The sequence below is a fragment of the Microtus oregoni genome, unplaced genomic scaffold, assembly GCF_018167655.1.
Source record: "Microtus oregoni isolate MIOR12 unplaced genomic scaffold, Mior012 000005F_ref0000423, whole genome shotgun sequence".
NCBI lineage: Eukaryota > Metazoa > Chordata > Mammalia > Rodentia > Cricetidae > Microtus > Microtus oregoni.
This window is the reverse complement of record NW_024543064.1, coordinates 19028256-19053898: the sequence shown is the minus strand read 5'-3', so window position 1 is coordinate 19053898 and position 25643 is coordinate 19028256. Positions and strand designations below refer to the sequence as shown.

General features: G+C 52.9%; 2 protein-coding genes across 3 annotated transcripts in view; one reads left to right on the top strand and one right to left on the bottom strand.

Annotated features, from left to right (window-relative positions):
• The window catches only part of Crybg2 (crystallin beta-gamma domain containing 2), a 31084-nt gene extending 8506 nt beyond the window's left edge, over positions 1-22578 (top strand). For both annotated transcript variants that reach the window (XM_041651998.1, XM_041651999.1), the window contains 19 exons: positions 2975-5510; positions 6040-6087; positions 6170-6282; positions 6429-6558; positions 9165-9304; positions 10512-10638; positions 10918-10953; positions 11255-11391; positions 11533-11659; positions 11934-12073; positions 12161-12287; positions 12681-12713; positions 12840-12952; positions 16366-16495; positions 17811-17950; positions 18237-18360; positions 19928-20086; positions 20719-20878; positions 20973-22578. In XM_041651998.1, coding sequence (XP_041507932.1) covers positions 2975-5510; positions 6040-6087; positions 6170-6282; positions 6429-6558; positions 9165-9304; positions 10512-10638; positions 10918-10953; positions 11255-11391; positions 11533-11659; positions 11934-12073; positions 12161-12287; positions 12681-12713; positions 12840-12952; positions 16366-16495; positions 17811-17950; positions 18237-18360; positions 19928-20086; positions 20719-20878; positions 20973-21061 — 4609 coding nt within the window. In that variant the 3' untranslated portion in view covers positions 21062-22578. The remainder of the gene's footprint in view (positions 1-2974; positions 5511-6039; positions 6088-6169; positions 6283-6428; positions 6559-9164; positions 9305-10511; positions 10639-10917; positions 10954-11254; positions 11392-11532; positions 11660-11933; positions 12074-12160; positions 12288-12680; positions 12714-12839; positions 12953-16365; positions 16496-17810; positions 17951-18236; positions 18361-19927; positions 20087-20718; positions 20879-20972) is intronic.
• A 136-nt stretch (positions 22579-22714) lies between these two features.
• On the bottom strand, positions 22715-24547 carry LOC121448192 (CAMPATH-1 antigen-like). Its single transcript, XM_041652001.1, has 2 exons — positions 24428-24547; positions 22715-23150 (listed from the first exon to the last, which is right to left on the bottom strand). Exons 1-2 carry the CDS (start codon positions 24476-24478, stop codon positions 22923-22925), a joined length of 279 nt encoding a protein of 92 aa, XP_041507935.1. The 5' UTR covers positions 24479-24547; the 3' UTR covers positions 22715-22922.
• Between the last annotated feature and the right edge of the window lie 1096 nt (positions 24548-25643).

Below are 25643 nucleotides of genomic sequence, written 5' to 3'. Positions count from 1 at the left end.
TATAGGGAATCCCAGCAGAGAGGACAAGGTTTCAATGAGGGTGGGAGGGTTGGGTTGGGCTGTTGTGAGGAGCCGAGTTCAGGCCTCGGGTGTCTAGGTGTGTCGGTTCTCACAACGCATTCTGGTTGGAGAAGTCTCGGGAGTCATCCAACCCCCCCCCCCCATCACCATTCACAGGCTGCCAGGGGCCCCGCGGTCTCCATGCTAGACGCCATGGTAGCCACCAGTGGTCCTGGAATTGAGTCAGGCATCTCCGGGCCTCTGAGTCTTTCATCTCTGCCCCTCATAAAACCTGACTCATGGCTGGGGCCACAGAACAGGTCAAAGTTCTGGTTTCTTCCAGTTTCTCAGGAAGGAGGGAGGTAGAGATGGGGGGAAGAGAATTAGGACAGTGGACCTATGTCACTCAGAGTGTAGCCCTCTTGGGGCAGGCTCACAGAGTTGAGGTACAGACTGGAGGAAGGGCTGATCCAGCTGGGTGAGTCCTGGACTCTTCAAGCCTAAAACAGCCTTGCCTTGTGGTGTGTGGAGATGAGTGATTGTGGGTGGATTGTTCTTTAAGGTCTGAGGTGGGTTCTTCTAAAGGTGAACCCCAGGGCTGGGATGTACCTCAGTTGGTAGAGTATTTGCCTAGCATGTATGAAACCCTAGGTCGCATTCCAGCACTATGATAATCAGAGTGGTACAGGGGTATAATCCTACCAGAAGTTCAAAGTTCAAGGTCATGGCTAGGGAGATGAGTGTGTGGACAAGGAGGTCTGCTGTCAAGCCTGACACCCTGAGCTCAGTCTCCTCAGCCCATGTGGTGCAAGGAGGGAACAGACTCCCACAAATTGTCTTCTGACCTCCTCATGCCCAACGTGGGATACCTACACACGCGTGCGCACACACACATGCACACACACACGCTCTCATACACACTCACACTGAATGTACCTTAGGAAAAAGTTAAGTTCAAGATGTTCTTTGGTGGCAAAGAAAGTTCAAAGTCAGGCTGGTTTACATGAGGCCCTGTCTCAAACAAACAAACAAACCTCACCGTGAACCCCAGTCAGCCATGACAGTACAAGCATATAATTCCCGCGCTTGGCTTGGGAAGCTGAGTAGGATTAATATGAGCTGGAGGCCAACACGGGCTACATAACTACTACCAGGCCAGTCAGAGTTACACACAAGACACTATCTCAACACATTAAAAAGAGCCGGATGTGGTGGCGCACACCTTTAATCCCAGCACTCGGGAGGCAGAGGCAGGTGGATCTCTGTGAGTTTGCGGCCAGCTTGGTCTACAAAGTGAGTTCCAGGACAGCTAGGGCTACACAGAAAAACCCTGTCTTAAAAAAAAAATTAGATTAACCACCAAACTAGAGCCTTGATTACCAGATAAATATGTAAGCCTCTATGTACCTATGGGGAGTTTGGAGTGTGACTAAGCTCTTAGGATTGGGGTGCAAGTCTCACTGCTAACGGGTGATTCTTTTTTTTTTTTTTTGGTTTTTCGAGACAGGGTTTCTCTGTGGTTTTGGAGCCTGTCCTGGAACTAGCTCTTGTAGACCAGGCTGGTCTCGAACTCACAAAGATCCGCCTGCCTCTGCCTCCCAAGTGCTGGGATTAAAGGCGTGCGCCACCACCGCCCGGCTAACGGGTGACTCTTGTTCAGAGTTTTAAGTCTCATTGGTGAAATAGAAATGCTTGTTTATAATTTAGTAATGATTTACTTTTTTAAAAATAATTTATCTATTTTCATTTCCTGTGCATTGGTGTGTTGCCCGCATGCATGCCTGTGTGAGAGTACCGGATCCCCTGGAACTGGAGTTACAGACAGTTGTGAGCTGCCATGTGGGTGCTGGGAATTGAACCAGGGTCCTCTGGAAAAGCAGTCCGTGTTCTTAACCGCTGCGCCATCTCTCCAGCCTCTATGATTTATTCTTCTTAAAGATTTATTATTTTAATTATGTGTATGTGTATATCTGTGTGTGGGTGTCTGCATGTGAGTGCATTGGATCCTCCAGAGCCGGAGCTACAAGTGGTTGTAAACAGCCCAGCATGGCTACTGGGAACTGAATTTGAGTCTTCTGCAAGCGCGGTATTTGCTCTTAACTCTGCGCCATCTCTCACACGTCATTCTTCATCATGTCCGGTCTCCCCAGATTCGGGCTCAGTAGAACAAAATGGAAAAGTGCTTAGTCAGGTGCCCCAAAGGGTGCCCTCGACATGTGGTGGCTGTTGCTGTGGTAGAAGTGCCCAAGCCCAGATTTCAGCCTTGACAGGTGTTGCTCATTGCCCCCCATCTAATAAAGGAGGTAAAAGAGAGTCAGGGAGATGAGGGAGGGAATAATAGCAAGAGGGCTAAGAATATGACTTAGTAGTCATGGAGTGTTTGCCTAACATGCATGAAGTCCTGGGTTTGATGCCCAGCACTACAAAAACATAGAGAAGTAAGATTCAGTAGTCTGGAGTGTAGGCTCAGCCATTAAGAACGTTTGTTGCGGGCTGGAGAGATGGCTCAGAGGTTAAGAACACTGACTGCTCTTCCAGAGGTCCTGAGTTCAGTTCCCAGCAACCACATGGTGGCTCACAGCATCTGTAATGAGATCTGATGCCCTCTTCTAACATTGTGTATGTATAAATAAATAAATAAATCTTAAAAAAAAAAAAAAGAACGTTTGTTGCACCGGGCAGTGGGGGCACACGCCTTTAATCCCAGCACTTGGGAGGCAGAGGCAGGCTGATCTCTGTGAGTTCCAGGCCAGCCTGGTCTACAGAATAATTCATCCCCTTTCTCACCTCTGGGCTCAGGCCTGAGCTTTGCCTTTTGGGGACCTGAACAGGGGGCATCACTTGGAAGTGGTGAGATGGGCAAAAGGTCACGTGACTTTCCTAAGCGTACTCAGTCCAGTCTGGGCCTGGCAGTTGCTTTGTGATTTTGAGGATCCCTCCCTCTACTCACCCTCTCCCTTTTTATCATCCGCAGGGAGCCAGGCCACAGTGTGACAAGAACATCTCAGGGTTTGCTGGGGCCCAACATGGAAGAGAGAGTTGGGACCCCAGCTGGCGCTGAGGCCAGAGTGGTAAGTGCCACACTGACATGGCGCCAACGGCCTCCTGTCCAGGAAGAGACCAGACACCGATTTCACAAAGTTTCCCTGGTGTCAGGTGCTCGGATGGAAACCCCTCAGGGGAACGTGTTGGAGCATAGCTTCCGGAGAGAAGTCAATGGCTTTGTTAAGAAAGAAGAGGAGACTATAAATTGCCAGGGTCCTGGGGAGGAGCCTGGATCCACGAATTTTCAAAGCCATGGGCCCATCTTTTCCAAGAAATATATTCCACCTCCCAAGGAGAAAAGGCCAGTGGTGAGGATACAGGAGGCTGTGGATTGGGGTGATGGTGTCCCCCAGTCTCCCAGGACTGAACCACCAGGCGTGGGATCCATGGCTAGGACTGAACTATTGGTGCCCTTGCCCGGGCCACGTGAGCCGAGTCCCCATCCCAGTGTGGGTGTCACAAGCGTAGGTTCAAGAAACCGTGAGGAATGGCGCATGACTCGCACAGTGAGGACCACCACCACCACTACGGTGGTAGGAGGGCAAGTGGACCGCCGAGTGAGCAGCTCTGTGAATGTGGGGCCCTCGATGTCAGGCGAGACCCTGCCGAGGGGCCGCAACATGACCCGAACCATTCGGGCAGTGGTGGTGAACCCGAGAGCCGAGGACGCACCCAGCCGCAGCCAGGCCCTGGACGCACCCAGCCGCAGCCAGGCCCTGGAACTGCTAAGCAACCTCGTACCGGCTGAGCGCAGCCCTCCTGCCAGCCGGATCCCAAGGCTCACCGGACTTACCTCAAGGGGCTCAGCCCTCGGTGGCACAGTGGGAACAACCCTAGGACAGCCACTTGAGACTAGCACAACCGAACTGAAGAACAGCCCAAGCCTGACCCCAGGAGGCATCCCCATGGTCGATCATCGCACTCAGAACCTAGATGTTCCTGTAGCCCACCCAGCCCAAGACCAAGGCAGCGTCTCAGATGCCAGGGCTGGGGAATCTTCAAGGCTGCAGGGAGCCTCCAGTCCTGTCCTGCTCCCCAACCAGACTTCTCATAACCACCTGCCAACACCCTCTTCTCCCAAGCCCCAGACCCGTGCCTCCTCTCTGGTGCAATCTCCAGAGCAACCAGTGGTACCCATACACCTCAAAGCCCAGCCCATGCCTCATGTCCCGCCCCCTGTGGAAGAGAAGCTTACAGGTCTCCCCACGGACCCTGTTCTGCCTGTGGCGAAGGGCGGGATTACAGTTCCTGAGCAGCCCCCTAGCCCATCCTCTGTAAGGAGGAAAGCTGTCCCTAGTCCCGAAGGCCTTTCTGCTCCGGCTTCACCAAAGAATAAGTTTGCTCAGGACCCTGAAAATGTGCCTGTTTCTGTTCTTACTCAGAAAGAGGTATTTCCGGGCCCTAGTATTCCTGCCCACTCCCACACCCCCAAAGAGGTTGCAAAGGCCCCTGCTGCTTCCACTGCCTCATCCTCCAGTTCAGCCAAGGTTGTCCAGGGTGTAGAAGAAGGTGCTTCCATCGAGAAGGAGGATGGCCAGGACGCTTTAGATAGCCCTTCCCATCCCCTTCCTTGGAAAGAGACAGCTGAAGGCCCCACTGCCCCGACTCCCCAGACCCCCAAACAGGGTGAAATTGTCCAGGATTCTCAAGGGAATTCTTCCTCATCATCTACCCCAAATGAAGGTGTCCAGAGCCCTGCCAGGCCCCTGGCTCCATCTTCTTCAGAGGCCAAAGTGTCCCTCAGTCTGGAAGGCTCTCCTGCCTCAAAGCTGGTGGGGACAAAGGCCAGCATGGAGTTCCAGTTCACCCCAGGCTCCACTGAGGGGAGTGCGACCGCAGACCCATCTAGGGAGGAGGATGAAGCAGCCCTGACTGCTGACCTGGAGATTTTCCTGGATACCTTGCGGAGCATGGAGCCCCCTGAGATCCTCCGAACTCACCGACTGCCCCGAGCTCCCCGCTCCTCCTACCTGGCCATGTATGCCACACTGCCTGCCATTGAGGAGGATCAGCTGAGCCCATCCATTCCAAGACCCAGTCCCCAGGAGGAACCTGCCCTGGAAGAGGAGGAGGAGCTGGAGAACCCTTACCTGAGCGATGATGAGAAACTCCAGCGCAGGCAGGAGAAAGCAGGGCCCAGCCCCGCCCTGGATGCCGACCCACCCAAGCCTGTTAAGGTCTCCTGCTCTCCTCTGGAGATGATGAAGAGGCATACAGCAGATCAAGGTCCTGGACCTCAGCCCAGCAACCGGCCTACTTCCCGCCTTGGAGGCAGCCTTCTCTTTGGCAGTCTGGTGCCAGCCAACAAGGACATCCCTACCCTGGAACCACTAGGTTCAAAATTATCTGCTCTGCCACCCCATGGAGCTCCAGGGGTCAGGAAGGTACCTGGACAGTTACCCCTGCTCTGCAGCGGAAGGCCACCACCAGAGAAGCCAGCACCTTCCCAACCCATGGAAGGGTGGGTGAGTGAGACCTTGTAGGGGCTTGGGTGGTACCTGGCTTCCCCTTGCGTGGTTGGAGAGAGTGGTGTTGGGAGGCCGGGTCCCAGGAGGCAGGAGGCTTGTGTCCGAGCTTAGTTGAACTCTGCAATGCACATCCTTTGGCGCCTCAGTGTCCGTGATAGCATAGTGGGAGTATAAAGATTCCAAAAGGCCTGCTGGCTCGGAAGACAGAGACAGGCGGATCTCTGTGAGTTCAAGGCCAGCCTGGTCTACAGAGTGAGTTCCAGGACTGTTTCACAGAGAAACCATGTCTTGAAAAACAATACAACACGAAAGGCTTGCTGGTTCTCACTGCCCAGAAGCTGGAGAAGGAATGTCTCCCAGCTCCTAGGGCAGGGTGGTGAGGCCGTAGGAGCTGGAAGCAATGGTGGTGATCTCTGTGGGCTGTATCCTGTGGGGTGGAGGCCAGCAGCAGGACATGGGATTCTCGGAAGAGCAGTGTGGGGGATGTGGTGACCCCATAAGATCTCTGACACCCTCTCTGTTCTAGAGTCCAGCACTGAAGACTCAGGGCAAGCTGAACACCAGGCCTGGGAAGGTAGGGACATGGGGGCAAATGGAGGCTGGCAGGGGACAGTACCTGGTGACAGGGCCTGAGGACACCTGCTGTGTTTTCCCAGGTGATGCTCTTCTCAGAGCCTGGCTGCCAGGGCAGAAGCAGGGAAATCTGGGGGGACACTGCAGATACCTCAGGCTGGACCCCTGTTGCCTCCGTGAGGGTGGTGCGAGGCTGGTAAGTGGGGAGTGGCCAGGGAGGGGGGATCTGGCTGTGAACCTCGGGGTGAGGAAGGTGGTGAGGCCTGTAGGAGCCCCACCGGCTACTCAGAGACTCTAGGTGCAACCTCCTGCCCTGTGACCCTGGGGTCTCTGGGTCCACAGCTGGATACTATACGAACAGCCAGAGTTCCAAGGCCAGAAGGTGGTTCTGCCTGAAGGGGATGTGGACATCAGCACCCTGGCATCCACTTGGAGTACCCATGGCATCGGCTCCCTGAGGAGGGCTGTGCGGGTGAGTGGTCAGGTACCTGGGGAAGAGGTCAGAAGGGGGTCATTTTGGAATATCTTTGCGTTCCTTGGAGGCACTGAGAGAGAAAGAAAGTTTTGGGGAGGTGTAGGTTGATGGTGATGGTGTAGGGCAGGTAGGGGCTGTGCCGTGCCCCTGGGTAAGCAAGCTGAAGAGGTGTGAACTGGTGCTAGATCAAAATTAGGTCAGAGTAGCCGAAATGGGCCAGAGTCACCCGCCGCTCTGGGCAATGCGCCATGAGCCTATTTCTTTACTCGTTCACAGACATTCCCCTCTCCGGTGTTTTTAATTAAAAGTTTTATTAATTTGTGTGTATGTGTGTGTGTGCACCCAAGTGCCCCAGCATGGATGAATCAAACGACAGCTTGAGAAGGTCCCCATGTGGGTCCCGGAGTGTGAACTCCGATCTCCAGGCTCAGAAAGAGGCACGTCACATGCTGAGCCATCATGCCAACCCCACAGACATTTCTCGGATCCTGGCTAGGTGCCAGGCCCTGTGTTTGTTTTCATAGCACGACTTTATAAACTACTGATACTGAATTTAACAAAATTATATCCGGACGAGTGTTGGTGGTGCATGCCTTTAATCTCAGCACTTGGGAGGCATAGGCAGGCGGATCTCTGTGATCTCGAGGCCAGCCTGGTCTACAAGAGCTAGTTCCAGGACAGGCTCCAAAGCTTCAGAGAAACCCTGTTTCAAAAAACCACACACACACACACACAGATATTGACTCCTAGAGAGATGCAGAGCAATGCTAGGAATAAAACCCATCAGACTCTTGGTGGTTTGTTTGTGGGTTTTTGTTTTGTTTTGTATGAGACAGGATCTCACACTGAGCCCAGACTTAGCTAGAATTTACTTACAACAAACCTTCTGCCTCAGCCTCCCCAGTGCTATGCTTAGAGGCTTATGGGCATAAGCCACCATGCCTGGCGACATTTTTCTTCTTTTAAACGCATGGTCTGATGTCAGCCTAGGCTAGCCTCACACCCATCACGTCGTTGAGGCTGGTCTTGAAATCCTGGTCCTCTGCCTTCACCTCCCGGGTGCTGGCGTTCCAGGCATGCACTGTTGCGCCCAGCTAGTAGTGTTTTTGGTGAGATGAGCCCTTGACCCCAGAGTTCTCTCTCTGGTAAGGGTGATGAGGTCCTGGAACTGAGGACCCAGTACAGGTTGAGAGCTGGAAGAAAGGGTGGCTGTTGTCAAAGTCTCTACGGATACAAACATGTTGGTGGGCAGTTCGTGCTGAGACACTCACAGTGAATTCATCCCTGTGTAGGAGGGCATGAGACACGGGAGGGAAACAAGAGCTCTGAGGTTACACAGTGCTGGGACCATCTGAATCATTCAGCCCTGAGTCGGCACCTACTGTGTGCCAGGCATGTGGGAGGTGCTGGGTTGCGACACTAAGCCAAAATGACCCTTCTCTGCTCTCGGCTCCATTGCTTACAGGCTTTGTGATCCTGGGCAAGTCTGCTTAGCTTTGCTGAGCTTCACCTTCCTGTATGTTTCTATGTGGAGAACTTCTCCTGAAGGACTAAATGATCCTATTTAGGTAGAATAAGGCCTTAGCACAATCCAGATGATTTATCATCTGACGAATGAGTGAGCAAGGAAAAGCGATCCCAGGGAGGGAGAAAGACAGTGCATAGAAACCTGCCGCCACGCGGCGTGAGACAGCCAAGACCAGGCTTTCTATGGAGTGGGCGAGCAGGCTCATTTGGTAGAGTGCTTGCCAAGCTACGCGAATCCTGGTTTGGATTCCCCACCACCACGTAAAACCAGACATAGTGCCACACACCTGTAACCCCGGCGTCCAGGAGCTCCAGGCAGGGGAATAAGAAGCTGAAGGTTGGGGCTCCTGAGATGACTCAGTGACTTTGTCACTGGAACTGACAATCTGAGTTTGATCTCCTGGACCCACCTGGTAAAGGAGAGAACCAATTCCAACAAGTTGTCCTTTGACCTACAAACACATGTTGTGGTATGCTTGTGTTCACTCACCCTCCCCCCCAAAAAAAACCCAAACAAATAAATTTAATTTAAAAATAAAAAGTTTAAGATCAACATTGGCTACATTGTGAATTCGAAGCTAGCCTGGACTATATGAAACCTTGAGAAAAAGAAAAAAAGCCACCCTAGAGCAAGCATGAGGTGTGGCGGAGACCTTGCCTAGCCCTTGCAAGGGCGTGGATTCTAGACACAGCACCCACGTGAACAGTAACAAAAAGCCAGTCTGGACAGAGGTCAGAACTGTACATCAAAGCAGAATCAGGAAGTGCCTGTCCATCTTGCTCCCTCCAGCAAGTGGGAAGTCAGCCACCTAGAGAGGGGACAGCCTTGACACTCTGCAGGTTCTGGGGACTTTGGTCTTGGGTTCCAGAAGTCCACAAGTTACCAGTGAGAACTTTGGTCCGGGGTTAGAGGCTGGCTGGCCTTGTGGAGGACACTCCCTCTGGGTTCTAAGAACACGACCAGCTGGGCTTTCGTAGAGCCCCCAGGAGTCCCGCCAGACTGGAGGCCCTGGGACACAGGTGGGTCAGAGAAGCCTGAAGTTTGCACTTGAACATCTCCCCTTCTCCCTCCACAGGACTACCGCACCCCGGGGATCAGCCTGTTCTCTGAGGAGGGCCTCAAGGGCAACCAAGTGATGCTGACAGGGGACTTGAAAGACTCTCAAGGTCTAGAGAGACCCCTACAGGTGGCATCTGCCACTGTCTCTGCAGGACTGTGAGTCTGGCTATTCTGGATCCCTGGACATTCACTGTACCAAGAGCTGGGGACACAGAACAGACAGGATAGACAGTTCACTTCTCAAAGGCATTCAGTCTGAGGCCTGCATTCAGAGGCACACGCCTTTAATCCCAGCACTTGGGAGGCAGAGACAGGTGGATCTCTATGAGTTTTAGGCCAGCCTGGTCTACAGACCGTGAGACTGTCTCGAACAGAAAAAACAGAAAAACAAAACAAAAACCGTTACTCTTCTGGTGGGGACAGGCATGTAAACAGCCAACAATAGCACCTAGAGTGTTCTGGAATGAAGGGGGGGCACAGGGTTGCAGGGACATGCTAAAGTCAACCAGCTGAAGAAGTGGAGGCGAGTGTAGTCAAAGAAGCCTTCCTGGAGGAAGTGGTGCCTCAGTTGGGATGAGCTAGCTGAGAAGCTAAACCACAAGAGGACAGGAATTTGTATGTTCTGTTGACGTGGTCTGGCACATTCAGAGTGGTATGGTCTCTGTATGCTCTGTAACCCTGGTGTCACAAAGCTTAAGTATCTGTCCTCTGTATAACTGGAGGAGGAGTCTGGAAGAGGGAAGGTCATGTGAAAAGGGAGTCTGAAAAGGACTACATCTCCAACGCGTGTGTGTGTGTGTGCGTGTGTGTGTGTGTCTGTGTGTGTGTGTGTGTAATCCCAGCACTTGGAAAGTGGAGGCAGGAGGATTGCGGGAATTTCAAGGCCACCTTGAAAAACAAACAAACAAACAAAACCCCAAGCTTGGCCTGGGACTAGGAGTTATTCAGTGGTAGAGTGTACACTTTGAGCAAGCATGAGATCCTGGGTCCCATCCCCTGGATCAGACTACAGAAATCCAGCCTGGCCAGTGTGTACAGTGTAAACAGTGACGGGGAGACGGGAGGCACCAAGGGAAGAAGATTGCAGGCCTGTGGGTAGCTAGGCTTTCCTGGGAGGCTGATTAGAGTAGGGGTTTGAAGCAGGTACGTGTGTAACTCTAACTTCCTCGTGTAATTGGAGAGGGTGGGCACAGGAAAGGGTACTAAGGGCAGGCTGTTCTAGAATGGAGAAAGGATTGGGATGTCTTCTCTAACATAGCTGTGCAAGCCCCCCTCAAAAGCTCTTCCTCCCCTCTAAACCTACCCTACCATTCCATGTCTGTGTCCCAAGTTCAGTGGCTTCTCTTCTGTCCCCCTCCCCCAGGTGGCTGTTATACCCCAAACCATTCTTTGAAGACACTCCCTATATCCTAGAGCCTGGAGAGTACCCTACCTTGGAGGCCTGGGGTACATCAGGCCCCAGTGTAGGTTCACTAAAGCCCATGAAACTGGTAAGGAGTGGGGGACACCCACAAGCCACTCTGTCTATACTCCCCGGTGGGGTGGCCCCAATTCTGCGGGCAGGAGATGATTCCCTAGAGACTTGGTGCCCCAGAGCTCCTATTGGGACCTGGACTAGAGGAGAAGGGGGATTAGCCCAAGGTGTGGGATGCGGGAAGATACGGGCGTGCAATTTTTAGGAGTCTTAGGATTGAGAAAACCCTAAGTCTCCAGCCTCATCTGTCTGTACATACCTCTGGACTAGCATTTCAGCCATGTCTCCTTTGCAGGGCTGCCCGAGTGTGGAGAAGCCAGGGGAGCCCAAGGTAAGGGAACACTCAGGGTCAAAGGGTATTTGGTGTATCTGAGGGATGGTCACTGAAGCCTGGACAGGAGATAAGGACCCTGTGGGGGGCAGAAGCTCGGCCTAGAAGGGCAGGCCTGATGGACTCTCTGGGCACTGGCTTTGGTGTGTGAATCAGGTCAGAGGTCAGAGCAGACAGGCTACAGTGCTCCAAGGGAGGGTGGGGGACTTCAGGCTGGTGTTGTGTAGAGCCATTCCTAGAAAGCCAGTCTCTCTGGGTCTGGTCCAGATGACATCTGTCACCCTGACATCCTTTCTTCCAGGCTGTGGTATATGAGGCCCCAGATTTTCAGGGGCAGAGCTGGGAAGTGAGCAGAGACATCTACAACCTTCGGCAGCCAGAGGATAGCCGGAGCCCCCAGCTGACCTCTGTGGGGTCCCTGCGGATCCTTGGGGGCTGGTGAGGACTTAAGAGATTTCTCCTATCTGCCCTGTCCCTACAGGCTTTCCCCTTGAGGGTGGAGAGTGACTTAGGCTGTCTGGTGTAGCATGTATTATCTTATTCATGGGTGTCTTGGCTCATTTTTCCCCTTTCCCCCAGCTGGGTAGGCTACGAGAAGGAGGGCTTCCGGGGCCACCAGTACCTGCTGGAAGAGGGCGAATATGCTGACTGGTCACATTGGGGAGGCTATGATGAGTTCCTGACTTCCCTGCGGGTCATCCGGACGGTGAGCAGGAGCAATTGGCTATCTTTCTGTCTGGCAACACCCCAACTTCCCCAGCACAATCTAAGGGAAGAATATGCACCCCTCTGCCTGTTCTTCCTGGCATGGTGCCCCTCACCTACCCTAGAGCTAGTCTCTCTCCCTCTGGCGGCTCTTCACCAGAACACACCGGCACCTCCCACCTAATCCCCAGGGTGGGCTGCTTCCTTGGGGTCTGGGCACTCTCACGGGTTAGCATCAGTGTACGGGAGAAACCTGACTGTCTATGGGGGCCCAGGACTTTGGAGACCCGGCTGTGGTGCTGTTTGAGGACACGGACTTCCAGGGGCACTACGTGGAGGTGAGTTCCGCTTTGCCAGACGTGGAGCTAGCTCAGCACCGACCCAGCACGCAAGCCATCCACGTGCTCAGCGGCGTGTAAGTAATCCCCGCCCCAGGCGCAGGGCGGGTCCAGGTGCAGTGCCGACCCCGCCCTCGCCGATCCAAGCCACGCCCTTCCTGCAGGTGGGTGGCCTACGAGCAGGTGGGCTTCTCCGGCGAACAGTACATCCTGGAGAAGGGTGTGTACCGCAACTGCGACGACTGGGGCTCCGGTAACAGCGCCCTTGGCTCCCTTCAACCCGTGGTGCAGGTGTGTGCCTGAGCGGTAGGCGTCGCCTCGGAGGCGGGGCCAAAATGGTGGGCGGGGCCAGACTGGCAAGCCCAGACGGCTTCGCAAGGCTGGACAGAGGACGGGCGTGGCCGGGGTGGGGGTTGGGGGGAGAAAAGGAGGGTAGGAGGGGCATTGAGGGTGGAGATGGGTGGGCTTAGACCTGCTGGACTGACCTAGGTGGTGGGAGGGACAAGCTGTGTCACCCGGAGGGAGCGGGGCGAGGAGGGCCTGAGCTCTTGGTGGCGGGGCTTCTGGAAGAGGCGGAGCTTGTAGCTGCTGGACAGCTGGACCGCCGCAAGGGTTTTGAAGCTCAGGGGCCAAGGCTTGAGGTTGGCCTCATCCTTCAGTCACAGCATTGATCTCTCCCTGCAGGTTGGAGAGAGCGATCTTCATTTCGTCTCGAAGGTAAGGAGTCAGCTGCGCGGGATCTGGTGGGATCTTCACAAGACGGCAAAGATCTCTTCCCTTGGCCCTTCCTCCTGCCCCACCCCTTACCCCTTCACTCTTACCTCTTCACCTCTCTGTCTCCAGATTCAGCTTTTCTCAGGCCCCAACTTCCTGGGCGACCACATTTCCTTTGAGGATGACCAGGCCTCTCTGCCTGCTTCTTTCCATCCCCAGTCATGCCGGGTCCATGGTGGCAGGTGAGCAGGAGGAGGGGGTGGAGCGTGGAGTGCTGGGAGAGGCCGGGGATGGGGATGGGGTAGGGGGTGGGTGAGTAAGGGGTGGGGGTCAAAGGATAACACCTTTCAGATGATTTTTTTCCTTCAGATTAACTGTTATGTCCTGAGTCATTCAACTTTAAAACAAATATAATAACATTTTAATACGAAATATAACTCTGGAGAGAATCCCAACTGAACAAAGGGTGCATGCTTATAATCTCAACATTTGGGAGGTAGAGGCAGGAAGGTCAGTTTAAAGCTAACCTTAGTTCAGTTACATCGGGGGTTCAAGGACAGCCTGAGCTGCATGAGACCCTGTCTTAACAGCAGAAATGTGTTCCGTTTATAACTGTACTTAAAGAAATCTGAGGCTGGAGAGATAGGTCAGTGAGTCAACGCATGGCCGTGCAAGTGTGATTGCCTAAATTCAACCCCAGGATCCATCCCAGAGTGGAAGGAAAGAATCGAACTCTGAAAGTCCTCTGACCTTCACCTGAGTACAGTGGGACACACACACACACACACACACACACACACACTCAAACACTTGAAGACATTCTGACTCCTTTCCAAAATTTCAGAAACTTTCAGGGCTGGAGAGATGGCTCGTTGGTTAAGAGCACTTGCCGTATTTGCAGAGGACCCAAGTTTGATTCCTAGTACCCTTGTCTGGTGGCTCACAACCATCTCTAACTCTAGTTCCAGGAGACTGGAGGCCTCTGGCCTCCTCAGGCACCTACACTAACATGCTCATTCCCCTGCCTCCTTTCCACACACATACACACATAATTAAAAATGATAAAAATGGAGGCTGGGGAAGATGGCTCAAGTGGTTAAGAGCACTGGTTGCTATTGTAGAGAACCTGGGTTCTGTTCTTAGCACGTCTGTGACTCCATTTCTAGGGAACCCAATGCCCTCTTCTGACCTCTGAGGTCACCAGGCATATACATGGTGGCTGTCATAGTTAGGGTTTCTATTGCTGTGAAGAGACACTATGACCGAAGCAAATCTTATAAAGGAAACAGTTCAGAGGTTTAGTATCATCATGGCAGGAAGCATGGCAGCTCACAGGCAGACATGGTGCTGGAGAGGTAGCCCAGAGTTCTGCATCTGGATCTGCAGGCAGCAGGAAGAGACCGTGATCCACTAGGCCTAGTTTGAGCTTTTGAAACCTCAAAGCCCACTCCCCAGTGACACACCTTCTCCAACAAGGCCACACCTCCAGTAATGCATTATAATCTGCATGCTAAGTGCTTCAAAATTAGAATGTTCTTATTGCTCCAGAGTGGAGCCCCTGAGCGCTATGGGGGTTCCTTGCGGTTCTACTATATGGGCTTCAGATTTCTTTCAAAGGTAGGTTTTTGACTGTTCCAAACTGTGTAGGTGTAAGAAGAACTGAGGACAAAAATAACCACAAGGAACCCTTTTTGTCAAAAAGCTACCTTTTAAAGAAATTTGAGGCCCATATAGTAGGGTGTCCCTTTAGTCCCCGGCACTTAGAGGCTGAGCTGAGGTAGCAGGGTCATGCCTGTGAAGCCAGCCTGGGCTCAAAATCAAAAACCAGCAGACAGAGCTGGGCGTGGTCACACGACATTAACCCCAGCACTTGGAGAGTGGAAGCACGAGCTCAGGAGCACCTTTGCCTGTGTTGTGAGTTTGAGGCCACCCTGGAACCCGTGGGAAAAAGAAAATCTGAAAGAAGTGTAAAATAATCTTATTAAAAAAGATTTATTTTGGGGTTTGGGGATTTAGCCAGTGGTAGAACACTTGCATAGGAAGTGCAAGGCCCCAGGTTAGGTCTTCATCTCCGAAAAAGAACACCTATTTTTATTGTATGTGTTTGAATATTTTGCCTGCCTGTATGTTAATGTATGTGTACCCTGTGCATGCAGTGTCTGTGGGACGAGAAAAGGGCGTCAGATGCCCTGGAACTGGTGTTACAGGCAGTTGTGAGCCACCCTGTGGGTGCTGACAACCAAACCCAGACCCTCTGCAAGAGCAGCCAGTGCTTTCAACCTCTGAGCCATCTCTTTGGCCCCTGAAATAATCATTTTTGTCTGTGATTATATTACAAACCTGGTATATAGTTAGATTAATATTTTAATTTTTAGGAACTCTTCATGTGTTTGTTTGCAAGGGTAAAGTTTGATCCCAGGGCCTCATATACATTAGGCCTGCATCCTACCAGTGAGCTACATACCCAAATCCTAATTCTACATTGTTGTTGGTTTTTTTCTAGAGTCTTTTTAAGATTATAAATTCATGGGGAGCTGGAGAGATGGCTCAGAGGTTAAGAACATTGCCTGCTCTTCCAAAGGTCCTGAGTTCAATTCCCAGCAACCACATGGTGGCTCACAACCATCTGTAACGGGGTCTGGTGCCCTCTTCTAGCCTGCAGTCATACACACAGACAGAATATTGTATACAAAATAAATAAATATTTAAAAAAAAAGATTATAAATTCATGCTCATAAGCAGGCATGGTAATGCATACCTTTAATCCCAGCGCTTGAGGAGGCAGAGTCACTGAGTTCGAGGCTAGCCTGATCGACAAAGTGAGGTATAGGACAGCCAGAGCTACATAGTGAGACCCTGTCCCAGTAAATAAAGTAATTAATTAATGCAAATAACTTGAATAGTTTTACCTGATGAGATACAGTTCAGTATGCAGAAGAAAGCAGGAGGAAGAAGGCTTGGGAAAGGAGGCTTGCCAACTGGTTTGGGCCTGATGGCCAAGGCCCCGAGGTCAGAGGACAAACCTCGGCTTCACCACTCAAGGCTTATATACTAAATGAATTTGTCTACCTGAAGACCTGGAGATAAGAGGTGTCTTACAGCCTGGCCTCACTTTAGAGAACACACACAAACACCACAGTTGGCTAGGAACTTAGTAGGTTTTTGGCTTTTTTGTTTGTTTGTTTGTTTGGTTGGTTGGTTGGTTTTTCAAGATGGTTTCTCTGTGTAACAGCCCTGACTGTCCTGGAACTCACTCTGTAGACCAGGCTGGCCTCAAACTCACAGAGACCCACCTGCCTCTGCGCCTCCTGAGTGCTGGGATTAAAGGCGTGCACCACCACGGCCCGACTGTTTCTGTTGAGACAAGGCTTCCCCACGTAGCCTGGCTGGCTCAGAACTCGCTATGTAGCCCAGACTGGCTTCACACGCAGAGACCGACCTGCCTCTGCTTTCCTTAGTGCGCCTCTATGCCCGGCTCCTGTTGCTTTATTCTCTTTCTTTCTTCCTTTTCCCCCTACTTCAGTCCCTGCTGCTGCAGTGCCTGTCCACCCTGGACCCCTCCTGGATTAGAGGAACACCATCAAGTCCGCACGCACTGTGGACTCTCAGGGTTCCTGGGCTCTAGTGTCACCTTCCTGTATCTGTTCTCTTCCAGCTGGGTCCTGTTTGAGGAGAAGAACTTTGAGGCCGACCAGCACATTGTGTCAGAGGGAGAGTTCCCCACTCTCACAGCTATGGGCTGCCTGGCCTCCACGGTCCTGGGCTCTCTCCGGAAGGTTCCCTTGGTGAGTTCCCCATTCTGTCCCGAGTAGCCAGAGAGGCAGAGCCCTGTCTCACGTTCCACCTTCCAGACTCCTCCTTAATTCTGAGGCTTCTAAAGCAGCTCAGCTGACCAGGCGTTTATTGATCGTTTGCTGAAATAGTCCAGAGGCACCAAACTTAATTAGACCCCGGACCTATAACGGTGGCAGTGTGGAGTGTGGATCCAGATCAGAGGCAGTGCTGGGGTGGGAGAGACTGACACTCACAGTTAGAGGCAGGGCCAGCTTTTGCCCAGGTGTTTCCCTGTTCAGAGAGGGCTATCAGGGTCATCTGGGAAGATGGCTCTGCAGAGGAGAGGTGGGAGGGGCAAGGTAGGGGGAGGCTGCCTCGGTGACCCATAATAGAGGTGACTGCTGTTCCTGGGAGGAGCCTGACAGAAGCCATGTCTACACTATGATGGTGGCAGTGTCTGTGGAGACCAGGAGCCTGACTGGGTGGTGCTGACATCCGCTGGGTGGCCCTTTCCAAAGCTTTGTGAGGCTCGTTGTCATTACTCGATGTGGAAATTAAGTCCCAGAGGCACTCTGATTTGCTCCGGGTTGCACAGCTAGGACAGACAGCAGCTGTTCCCACAGGCTGCCTGGCTCTACAGCTTGAGCCCCTTCCCACCAGTACACTGGGCTCTGGGGACAGTTAACTTAGACCTGGGCAGGAGCGCAGATCTGGGGCCTCAAGGCATCTGTCTTACCTTCTTCAGCCTCAGGGCCATCTCTGCTAAACAGGGGTTATGATAGCATCTGTCCCTTAGGGGCGGTAAGGAGCTAGGATGAGATTGGACAAAGTGCTCTACCGAGGACCTGGCCTGCAGTGAGTCACAGATAAAGGTGGGCGGTTATGCATAGATGTGATTATTAGTTCTCATCATTGGGATGACGTCAACCGGAGATGATGCCGAATGAGCCCCCAGGTTTCCAGCCTGGCCGTTAGTTCTTAGCAGTGCCAGCTGTCTGAGTCAGGCACAGCGGCACACACCTGCAGTCCCAGCACTCAGGAAGCCAAGGCCTGTGCTGCACAGTGAGTTCGGGTCTAGTCTGAACAATTTAGTAGGTCCCTGTTCAAGAACACAACTAAGATAATCCATGCAAGAAATGTTTCAGAGAGGGTTTTGAGCTGAGCTGGTGCCAGTCTGTCACAGGCTGGGACTGAAACTCTGGGGACCTTGCTGATTGTAAATGTCCTCAGAAACTCAGAGGCCTGCAGGCCTGGGCACAAGCGTTGAGACTGTAAGACAGCTGCGTTGGGCTCGGGTCACGACCTCTTCTCTTTCTTCGGCCCCAGCACTTTTCAGAGCCTTCCCTGTCCCTCTTCGGCCTGGAGTGCTTCGAGGGCAAGGAGATCGAGTTGACCGGGGAGGTGCGAAGCCTACAGGCCCAGGGCTTCAACAACCACGTGCTGTCTGTGCGCGTCAAGGGTGGCGTGTGAGTGTGGGGGCGGGGCTCCTAGCTGGACTGGGTGAGTGGTGGGCTGGGGACCCCACTCCAGGCCAGGAAGGAGGGAGCAGTGTGGACTGAGGGTCTCAGGGCTTGGATGAATGCTGGGTCCTGAAAACCCCAAATCTGCCCATTAGCCTTCTCTCCCAGAGGGCCCTCATCCTGTGTGAGGGAAGAGGACGCTGAGGTTCTTCTAACACCTGTGCCTTGTCCTCTCTGTCTGTCTGTCTGTCTGTGTGCATCCCTCTGTGTCTCTGACATCTGCCTGGTGCAGCTGGGTGGTGTGTGAGCACAGTGACTTCCGGGGACGACAGTGGCTAGTAAGTAGCTGCGAGATCACCAACTGGCTGACCTACAGCGGCACCCAGAGGGTGGGCTCCCTCTACCCCATCAAACAGGTAGGTAGCAGTCAGCGTGAGCACCTCAGGGTGTGTTTCAAAGCTTGATGTTTGTGTCCTTCTGCCACAGTTTGTCCTTAGCTTCTTCCTGTATCGTCATCCCAGTAGTCTCCCCTGAATCAACTTTGTGTTTGTCCTAAAAGACTCTACAGTGTATACAATAGACTTATTCTCCCAAAGCTGAGAATCACCTCACGCTCCACATACCAGCAGTCGGCACACGTGGCTTTGGGAAGCATGAAGCTTGCACGTGAGGTGCATGTCTGTACCTGCTTGTCTAGAAGTTGGCTTCATTTCTGCATACATACAGTTCTAGGGCACTAACCTGCGTGTATGTGTGTACACACACAGATACATGTGCCCATCTAAGAGTATGTTTGTGCCTACATCATTTGAAGTCATGCATCTAAGTACTCTGGAGGTGACTTGTATGTTTTTATGCGTATGGACATGGGCATGTGTATGTGTGCCTGCTCACACCTCTGCCCAGTAGCCTTGTGAATGAATATATACATCCATGTACAAGGGCATGTGTGTAGTCTCTCTGTTCATAGACTCTCATGGCAGTGGGGGAAATAAAGGCCCAGGGAAGTGGGCAAGGAGTTTGTTTGCAATCTTGGGCAAGCGCTGCCCCTCAGGGATCTTGGTTTCCGTGTGTGTGTGTGTGTGTGTGTGTGTGTGCACCTAAATATTAAGGCAGGGCCTCATTATGTCTATATAATTCTTGCTGGCCCGCAACTCTCTATGTAGGCCAGGCTAGCCCCAAACTCACAGAGCCCGCGGGTCTCCGCCTCCCGAGTGCTGGGATTACAGGCGTGCGCCACCATGCTCGGCCATTTCCTCATCTATAAACTGAGGGAACGGGAACAGTCCTGACTTGGTTGAGGGCCCATGACTGCAGAACCCTTGGGTGACACGCTAGTGGGAAGCACTCCACAGATGACACCTAGAGCTTTCCTCGTTGTTTCCATGACTGTCCCCTCTAACGAAGGCCCTGCCACTGCTGGCCAAGCCCATTCTGATCTCTCTGGTATCACTGCATTTCTCTTTAACTTTAGCATGTATGCATGCATGCATTTCTCTTTAGCTTCAGCATGTATGCATGCATGCATTTCTCTTGTGTGTGCGCGCGAATGCTCACATGTGTGTATGTGTGTGTGCATGCGTGCATTTGTATTATTACGATTAGCTGTACCTGTAGCAAGCATAGGTTCTTCGTACTGAACAGACTGGGGGGATCTTTGTGTCAATTATGATGTGGGAATGTGATGACTGCATGGACCTGTGGAATTGTTTGTGCTTTCTGTAAACTGTGCCACCTTGTGGACTGTGGGTGTATCGGCCAGGAACCCTAGACACATGTGTAGGTATCTATGGTCACAGAACTGGGCACGTGTGCTATGCATGTGCCCTCAGGATGGGTATATAAAGAAGGTGTGATTTAGAAGCAGGGTCAGGAAAAGTTTGGAGGCAGGGAGAGTTTGGGGATGTGGGTCTTCTAGAGGGCCCAGGGTTGAGGGTGGTGGTCACCCCGGGCTGCAGACTCTCAGCCTTTCCTTGTCCGCAGCGCCGAGCCTACTTCCGCCTCTGGAATGCGGCGCTAGGGGGGTTCCTGGCAGTGCCTGATCGCGTGGAGGACATGAAAGCAGGCCGTGTGGTGGTCTCTGAGCCCCGAGCTGGGGGCAGCTGCGTCTGGTACTATGAAGAGGGACTGCTGAAGAACCAGGTAAAGACTCCGGAGCCGGCTCTGCTGAGCTCCGGGTTTGCCACACTACTATAGGAAGTCCCTGCCAGGTTAGATCCAAGATGCCTGGAGGAAGTAGAGAATGTGGCCTTTTTTCTTTTTCTCATGTTAAACCTTCCGAAAACCAGTATTTGGGGCTGAAGAAATGACACAATGGCTAAAAGCACTTGTTTTTGCAGAGGACCTGGGTTCAGGTCCCAGCACAAAAATGATGCCTCATAGCCATCCCTAGCTCCATTTCCAGAGGATCTGATGCCCTCTCCTGACCTCTGTGGGCACCAGGCATGTATGTGGTACACAGATTTACCATCAGGAAAAACCCTCATAAAATAAATAAATGAATCTAAAAAGGATAAAGAGACTTGCCTGGGGCTACAGTTGTAATAGCCAGCATTCGAAACCAGTTTATGAGCTGGGTATGGTGGCACACACCTTCAATCCCACACTCAGGAGGCAGAAGCAGTTGGATATCTGTAAGCTCCAGGCCAGCCAAGGCTACATAGTGAGACACTGTCTCAAAGACAAAACAAGCAACAAAAATCCAGTGTCTGAAGCTTGAGCTTGGGAGATTTCCTGTGGGGAGTGCAATGTCTAATGATCTTCTGGGGCCTCAGGTGGCCCCCACCATGAGCCTACAGGTGATTGGACCTCCAAGCCCAGGCTCCAAAGTAGTACTTTGGGCCGAGAGCCGCCTACCACGCCAAACTTGGAGCATCAGTGAATTGGGTCACATCTGCAGCCAGATGTTTGAAGGCCAGATCCTCGACGTGAAGGGTAACATAGACTGGGGGGGGGGGGGGGGGCACCCAAGGGGACTGGAGACAGTGCTGTCTCCAGCACCCTGACCACCTCTGAATCTCCCCCTCAGGCGGCCGAGGTTATGACCGGGACCACGTGGTGCTGTGGGAACCAACCAAAGACAGGCCTTCCCAGATCTGGACTGTCTATGTACTTTGAACCAGTTTCACCCCGTTTCCTGCCGGAAGTTTTTGCTGGGATGAAATGTTTTTTTTATAGATCCTTTGCTGTAACATCAGCTGTTTTCTATCACGCTGCCGGGTGTTGGCATGTCTTTGCACCTTGGTTTGGGAGGGAGATGGTCCCCGTTACCCTTCTGGCCCCCTCCAGGTTGGCTTCTCTCTTTGTACAGCCTTCCCTTACCACCAGAGGGAGCTCCAGAACCAGAGTAACTAGTGTGCCAGCCAATTCTGCCTCCCTGACTGTGGGGGCGGGGCACAACCAAAGCCCTCTATCCCATCCCAGTGCAGCTTTCTTTCTTTCTTTCTTTCTTTCTTTCTTTCTTTCTTTCTTTCTCGACAGGATTTCTCTGTGTTGCTTTCCAGTGCAGGTTTCTGATGGGTGCTACGGAATGGAAGTGGAAGTCTGTGACACTTGAAAAAGCACCCCTAGTTGACACACACACGGGGAGGGAAGGAGTTAGCCAGGCCAAATAGAGGAAACAGAGGAAAGTATTCTAGGAATACAGATGTGTCCATGGGTGAGAGCTTCAGGGTTCAGGGTGTGAGCCCACAGTGGGCATGGCAAGAGAGATGAGGGGGTCTTCACCCAAGAAGCCTTGTCCTGGGCTCCTCCCTGCTTCTTCCAGCTCCAGTCTCAAAGCCTGAAGGCTTGACTTTGGTCCAAAAACCAGAAGGGGCTGGGTCCCTAGCTAGGGGACAGGTCAGGCTGTCAGAGGGGGCTGGGTCCCTAGCTAGGGGACAGGTCAGGCTGTCAGAGGGGGCTGGGTCCCTAGCTAGGGGACAGGTCAGGCTGTCAGAGGGGGCTGGGTCCCTAGCTAGGGGACAGGTCAGGCTGTCAGAAGGGGCTGGGTCCCTAGCTAGGGGACAGGTCAGCCTGTCAGAGGGGGCTGGGTCCCTAGCTAGGGGACAGGTCAGGCTGTCAGAAGGGGCTGGGTCCCTAGCTAGGGGACAGGTCAGGCTGTCAGAGGGGGCTGGGTCCCTAGCTAGGGGACAGGTCAGGTTGTCAGAGGCCCAGAGCTGTAGTCACTTTCCAGTCCTCTGGGCATAGATTCCTGCGAAGACACAAAGGCAAGGGTCTTGGGGACCGGTCTGGGCTCCCTGTCACTTTGCAGCCCCAAGCCCAGGAGGAGCATTTAGAGGAGCCTGATTGTCCTTCCTGCCTTCCCTGGCTGTGGGCGTGCGTGGCAACACCTGCCCCGTGATAGACGACTCATGAGACGCCCTTCCGTGAGCCCTCCCAGACACGGGGGTGCTTCTGGGTCTACAGCGCTCCAGCTGGGGGTTTGAGAGAAACAGAGCCAAGTGGTCTCTGATGTCCCCACATCTGTCATTATGAAGACACCTGGGTCATGGGGGTGGGAGACAGCCTGAGAGGTGTTGTGTGGGGCGGGGGATAGAACTGGATCTGTCACTCCCAAGTACCAGGCCCAAGTGAAGCAAATACAACTAACAGTGGCAGAGAGGGTGACAGTTTCCTGTCCTTGTCTCTGCAAGGTGACTCTAAGTTAGGGAACCTGGGGGGGAGTGCCTTGCTGCCACCTTCCCTGCACATGGCCACAGAAAGCCAGTGTTGCTGCACACTGTGCCTCCTGGGGTCGGTAGTAACCAGTGAGCACATGGGAGCCCCCGCTAAGCAGAAGTAGAACTTTATTGAGCCCCGGCTGCGTGTCACTTGCCCCCTTCCACCAGCACCTCCCCATTTTGGCCATTGGCTGTCAGTTTTCACTTCCTGGGCTCTCTGGTGTTAACACTTTCCAAAGACTGGGTTGGGGTGTCTCTTGCTACTGATGGTGGCGGCAGTTTGAGGAGCACAGGGCTGTAGAAGCAACATCATCACCTCAGCCGAGGTAGAGGAGGCACATTAAGGTGTTGGCGAAGAAGAAGAAACTGCGGGAACCCACATCGATGAGTGAGGAGGCCCCACCCTTTGGGGGTTTCTGAGGGTTTTTTTTGGCCACAGAAGTTTTTGGGGCTCCCTCCTTGGTAGTCACAGGAGCAGGACGAGGAGGAGCGGCCACGTTAGGATTCACATTGGTGTTATTATCTCCCAAGACTCCCATTTGTATCTGCAAGAGAATTGCCGTGCTCAGGAGGATTTGAATCTCATGTTAGGAACCCGTCCCCTTTGTGCCCTTCCCCAACGCTAGGCCTCTGCATCTTCTGCCATAGGCCCTGTTGGAGGTTTGTTTGGTTTCTTGTCCCGTCACAGGCGGTGATAAAGCCATCTCTGTCCCTGTCATTCTCCCACCGCACAGACATTTCCTGTCACTTTTCAGGCCACCAGATCTTCCAGCACAGAGGGAAGCAGAAGCCCCCCCCCCCCCATTGCCCTTCTGAGCCTGAGGAATGGTTTCCCCTCCCAGAAACACGGGGGCACTTCTGGGTCTGTGGTACTCCACTTTGGAATTTTGTCTCTTGTCAGGAAGAATCCACCATGGCTGGGAGTATGACATTAGACAGGGCTGAATGAAAAGGTCCCTGGCAGAGCGTGGGGTGGAGATAAGCAGATGTGACAGGTTGTCCTGGATGCTCGATTGAGCGGCCACTGAAGCCGCTCCTGATGGGAATCAAACTAGCCTTGGTGACAGTGAAACTGCCCGAGATGCTTGGTCGAGATGTTCTTGATCAAGAACTTGATGGCTTCGTTCCTGTGTTAATCAGGTCCCTCCGGGCACATGGGTGCCACGAAGGCTGCCTCGCCTCCCAGGGTTGATTTAGAGACTGATTGGGAGACTTCTGCCTCTGCATTCCCACACACCCAGGCTTCCCTAAAGCAGGGGCGGGTGACAACTCCCGACCGCCTATGGCAGGTCTGTTAGACATCTCCTCACCCCTACCAAAAGGACTGTTGCGCTGGGCGATGGTGGCGCACGCCTTTAATCCCAGCACTCGGGAGGCAGAGGCAGGCGGATCTCTGTGAGTTCGAGACCAGCCTGGTCTACAGAGCTAGTTCCAGGACAGGCTCCAAAGCTACAGAGAAACCCTGTCTCGAAGAAAAAAAAAAAAAAAAAGGACTGTTGCTTGCGGCTCTCCTCGGCAGAGTATCCTCTTCCATACCTCATGATCCAGAATTGCACAAAACCCTCTGAGTGCCTCCATGTACCTGACAGCCTGTGAGGTTTCCTCACGTGGCACCATGGGCTTCCCTGAGGGCCCTAAGAGGAGTGGAGGCCCAGGCACACAGGCCCTCCTGTATCCCAGGTTTCCTGTTGGTAACCATCTATCTCAGTCACTGTGGTAGAAGGCTGGCTCCCCCAGGAACTTACATTCCTTCCCTGACCCCAGCCCACTCCATCAGTGGGGATCCGGTGATGGAGGTAAGGGCCCTCAGGACTGTCCTTACCTGAACCGCAACCAGCAGACTGATGGTGGCGAGGAAGAGGAGGCCGTTCATCCTGGACCTTCCGGGCTCTGGTAGCAGCTGTGAGAATTGAGCTCAGGGCTAGCTGCAGGCCCCTTTGAGTTTGGCTGCTTTTGAACCAGGAGGCAGAGGAAATAGGGAGGGGTAAGGGGAGGGAAGAAGGAGGGCTTGGGGGCGGGGAAGGGAGCTACCTTCTTTCAAACCTGGGGGTGGAGGAAATTAGCCTCGAAGTTCCAAGATCTGGTACATGAATTCTGAGTTCTCAAAAGCACAGGCAGGAGATGAGGGGCACCAAGAGGCCAACTACAGGGTGTTCCCTGGGCTTGGAACCATTGTGTCCTGGTCAGGGAATATTGCTTTCATTATCTGACAGCTCGGACCTCGGCCTGAGGCTGAATCACTGAGTCTTTTAACAACAACAACAACTCAAATAATAATAATAATTGCTGCTGGAGGATCAAATGCAGTGTTAATCCTCCTCTCCCCTCCCCTCCCCTCCCCTCTTCCCTCCCCTCCCCTCCCCTCTTCCCTCCCCTCCCCTCCCCTCCCCTCCTCCCCTCTCCATTCCTCTCCTTTTCTTTCCTTTTTTTTCTGACTCTCCTAGAACTCCCTCTGCAGATCAGGCTGGCCTTGAACTCACAGAGATGACCTGAGTGCTGGAATTAAAGGCATTGGCCACTACCACCCCGGCGATAATCCTTATTTTGGGGGTTTGAATTCAGCCTCCTGGGTGCTGGAACTGCAGGCCTGCATCACCCTGCTGGCTAATAACTTATTTTTAAAAAGCTTCAACAAGGGCGGGCGGTGGTGGCGCACGCCTTTAATCCCAGCACTTGGGAGGCAGAGGCAGGCGGATCTCCGTGAGTTCGAGACCAGCCTGGTCTACAAGAGCTAGTTACAGGACAGGCTCCAAAACCACAGAGAAACCCTGTCTCGAAAAACCAAAAAAAAAAAAAAAAAAAAAAAAAGCTTCAACAAGGGACTGGAGAAATGACTCAGCAGTTAAGAGCCCTGGCTGCTCTTCTAGAGGACCTGGGTTCAACTCTCAGCACCTACACGGCAGCTCACAACCATCTGTAACTCCAGTTCCAGGGGATCTGACACCCTCACGCAGACATACATGCAGACAAAACATCAATGTACATAAAATAAAAATAAATCATTAAGAAAGAAAAGAAAGATAACAAGCCTGCCTCTG

Excerpts from the sequence above, each read along its gene's own strand:
- LOC121448192 (XM_041652001.1), bottom strand. The coding sequence starts at position 24,478 with ATGAACGGCCTCCTCTTCCTCGCCACCATCAGTCTGCTGGTTGCGGTT. Across the intron at positions 23,151-24,427 it reads GTCTGCTGGTTGCGGTTCAG|ATACAAATGGGAGTCTTGGG; the intron begins GTAAGGACAGTC and ends ATTCTCTTGCAG.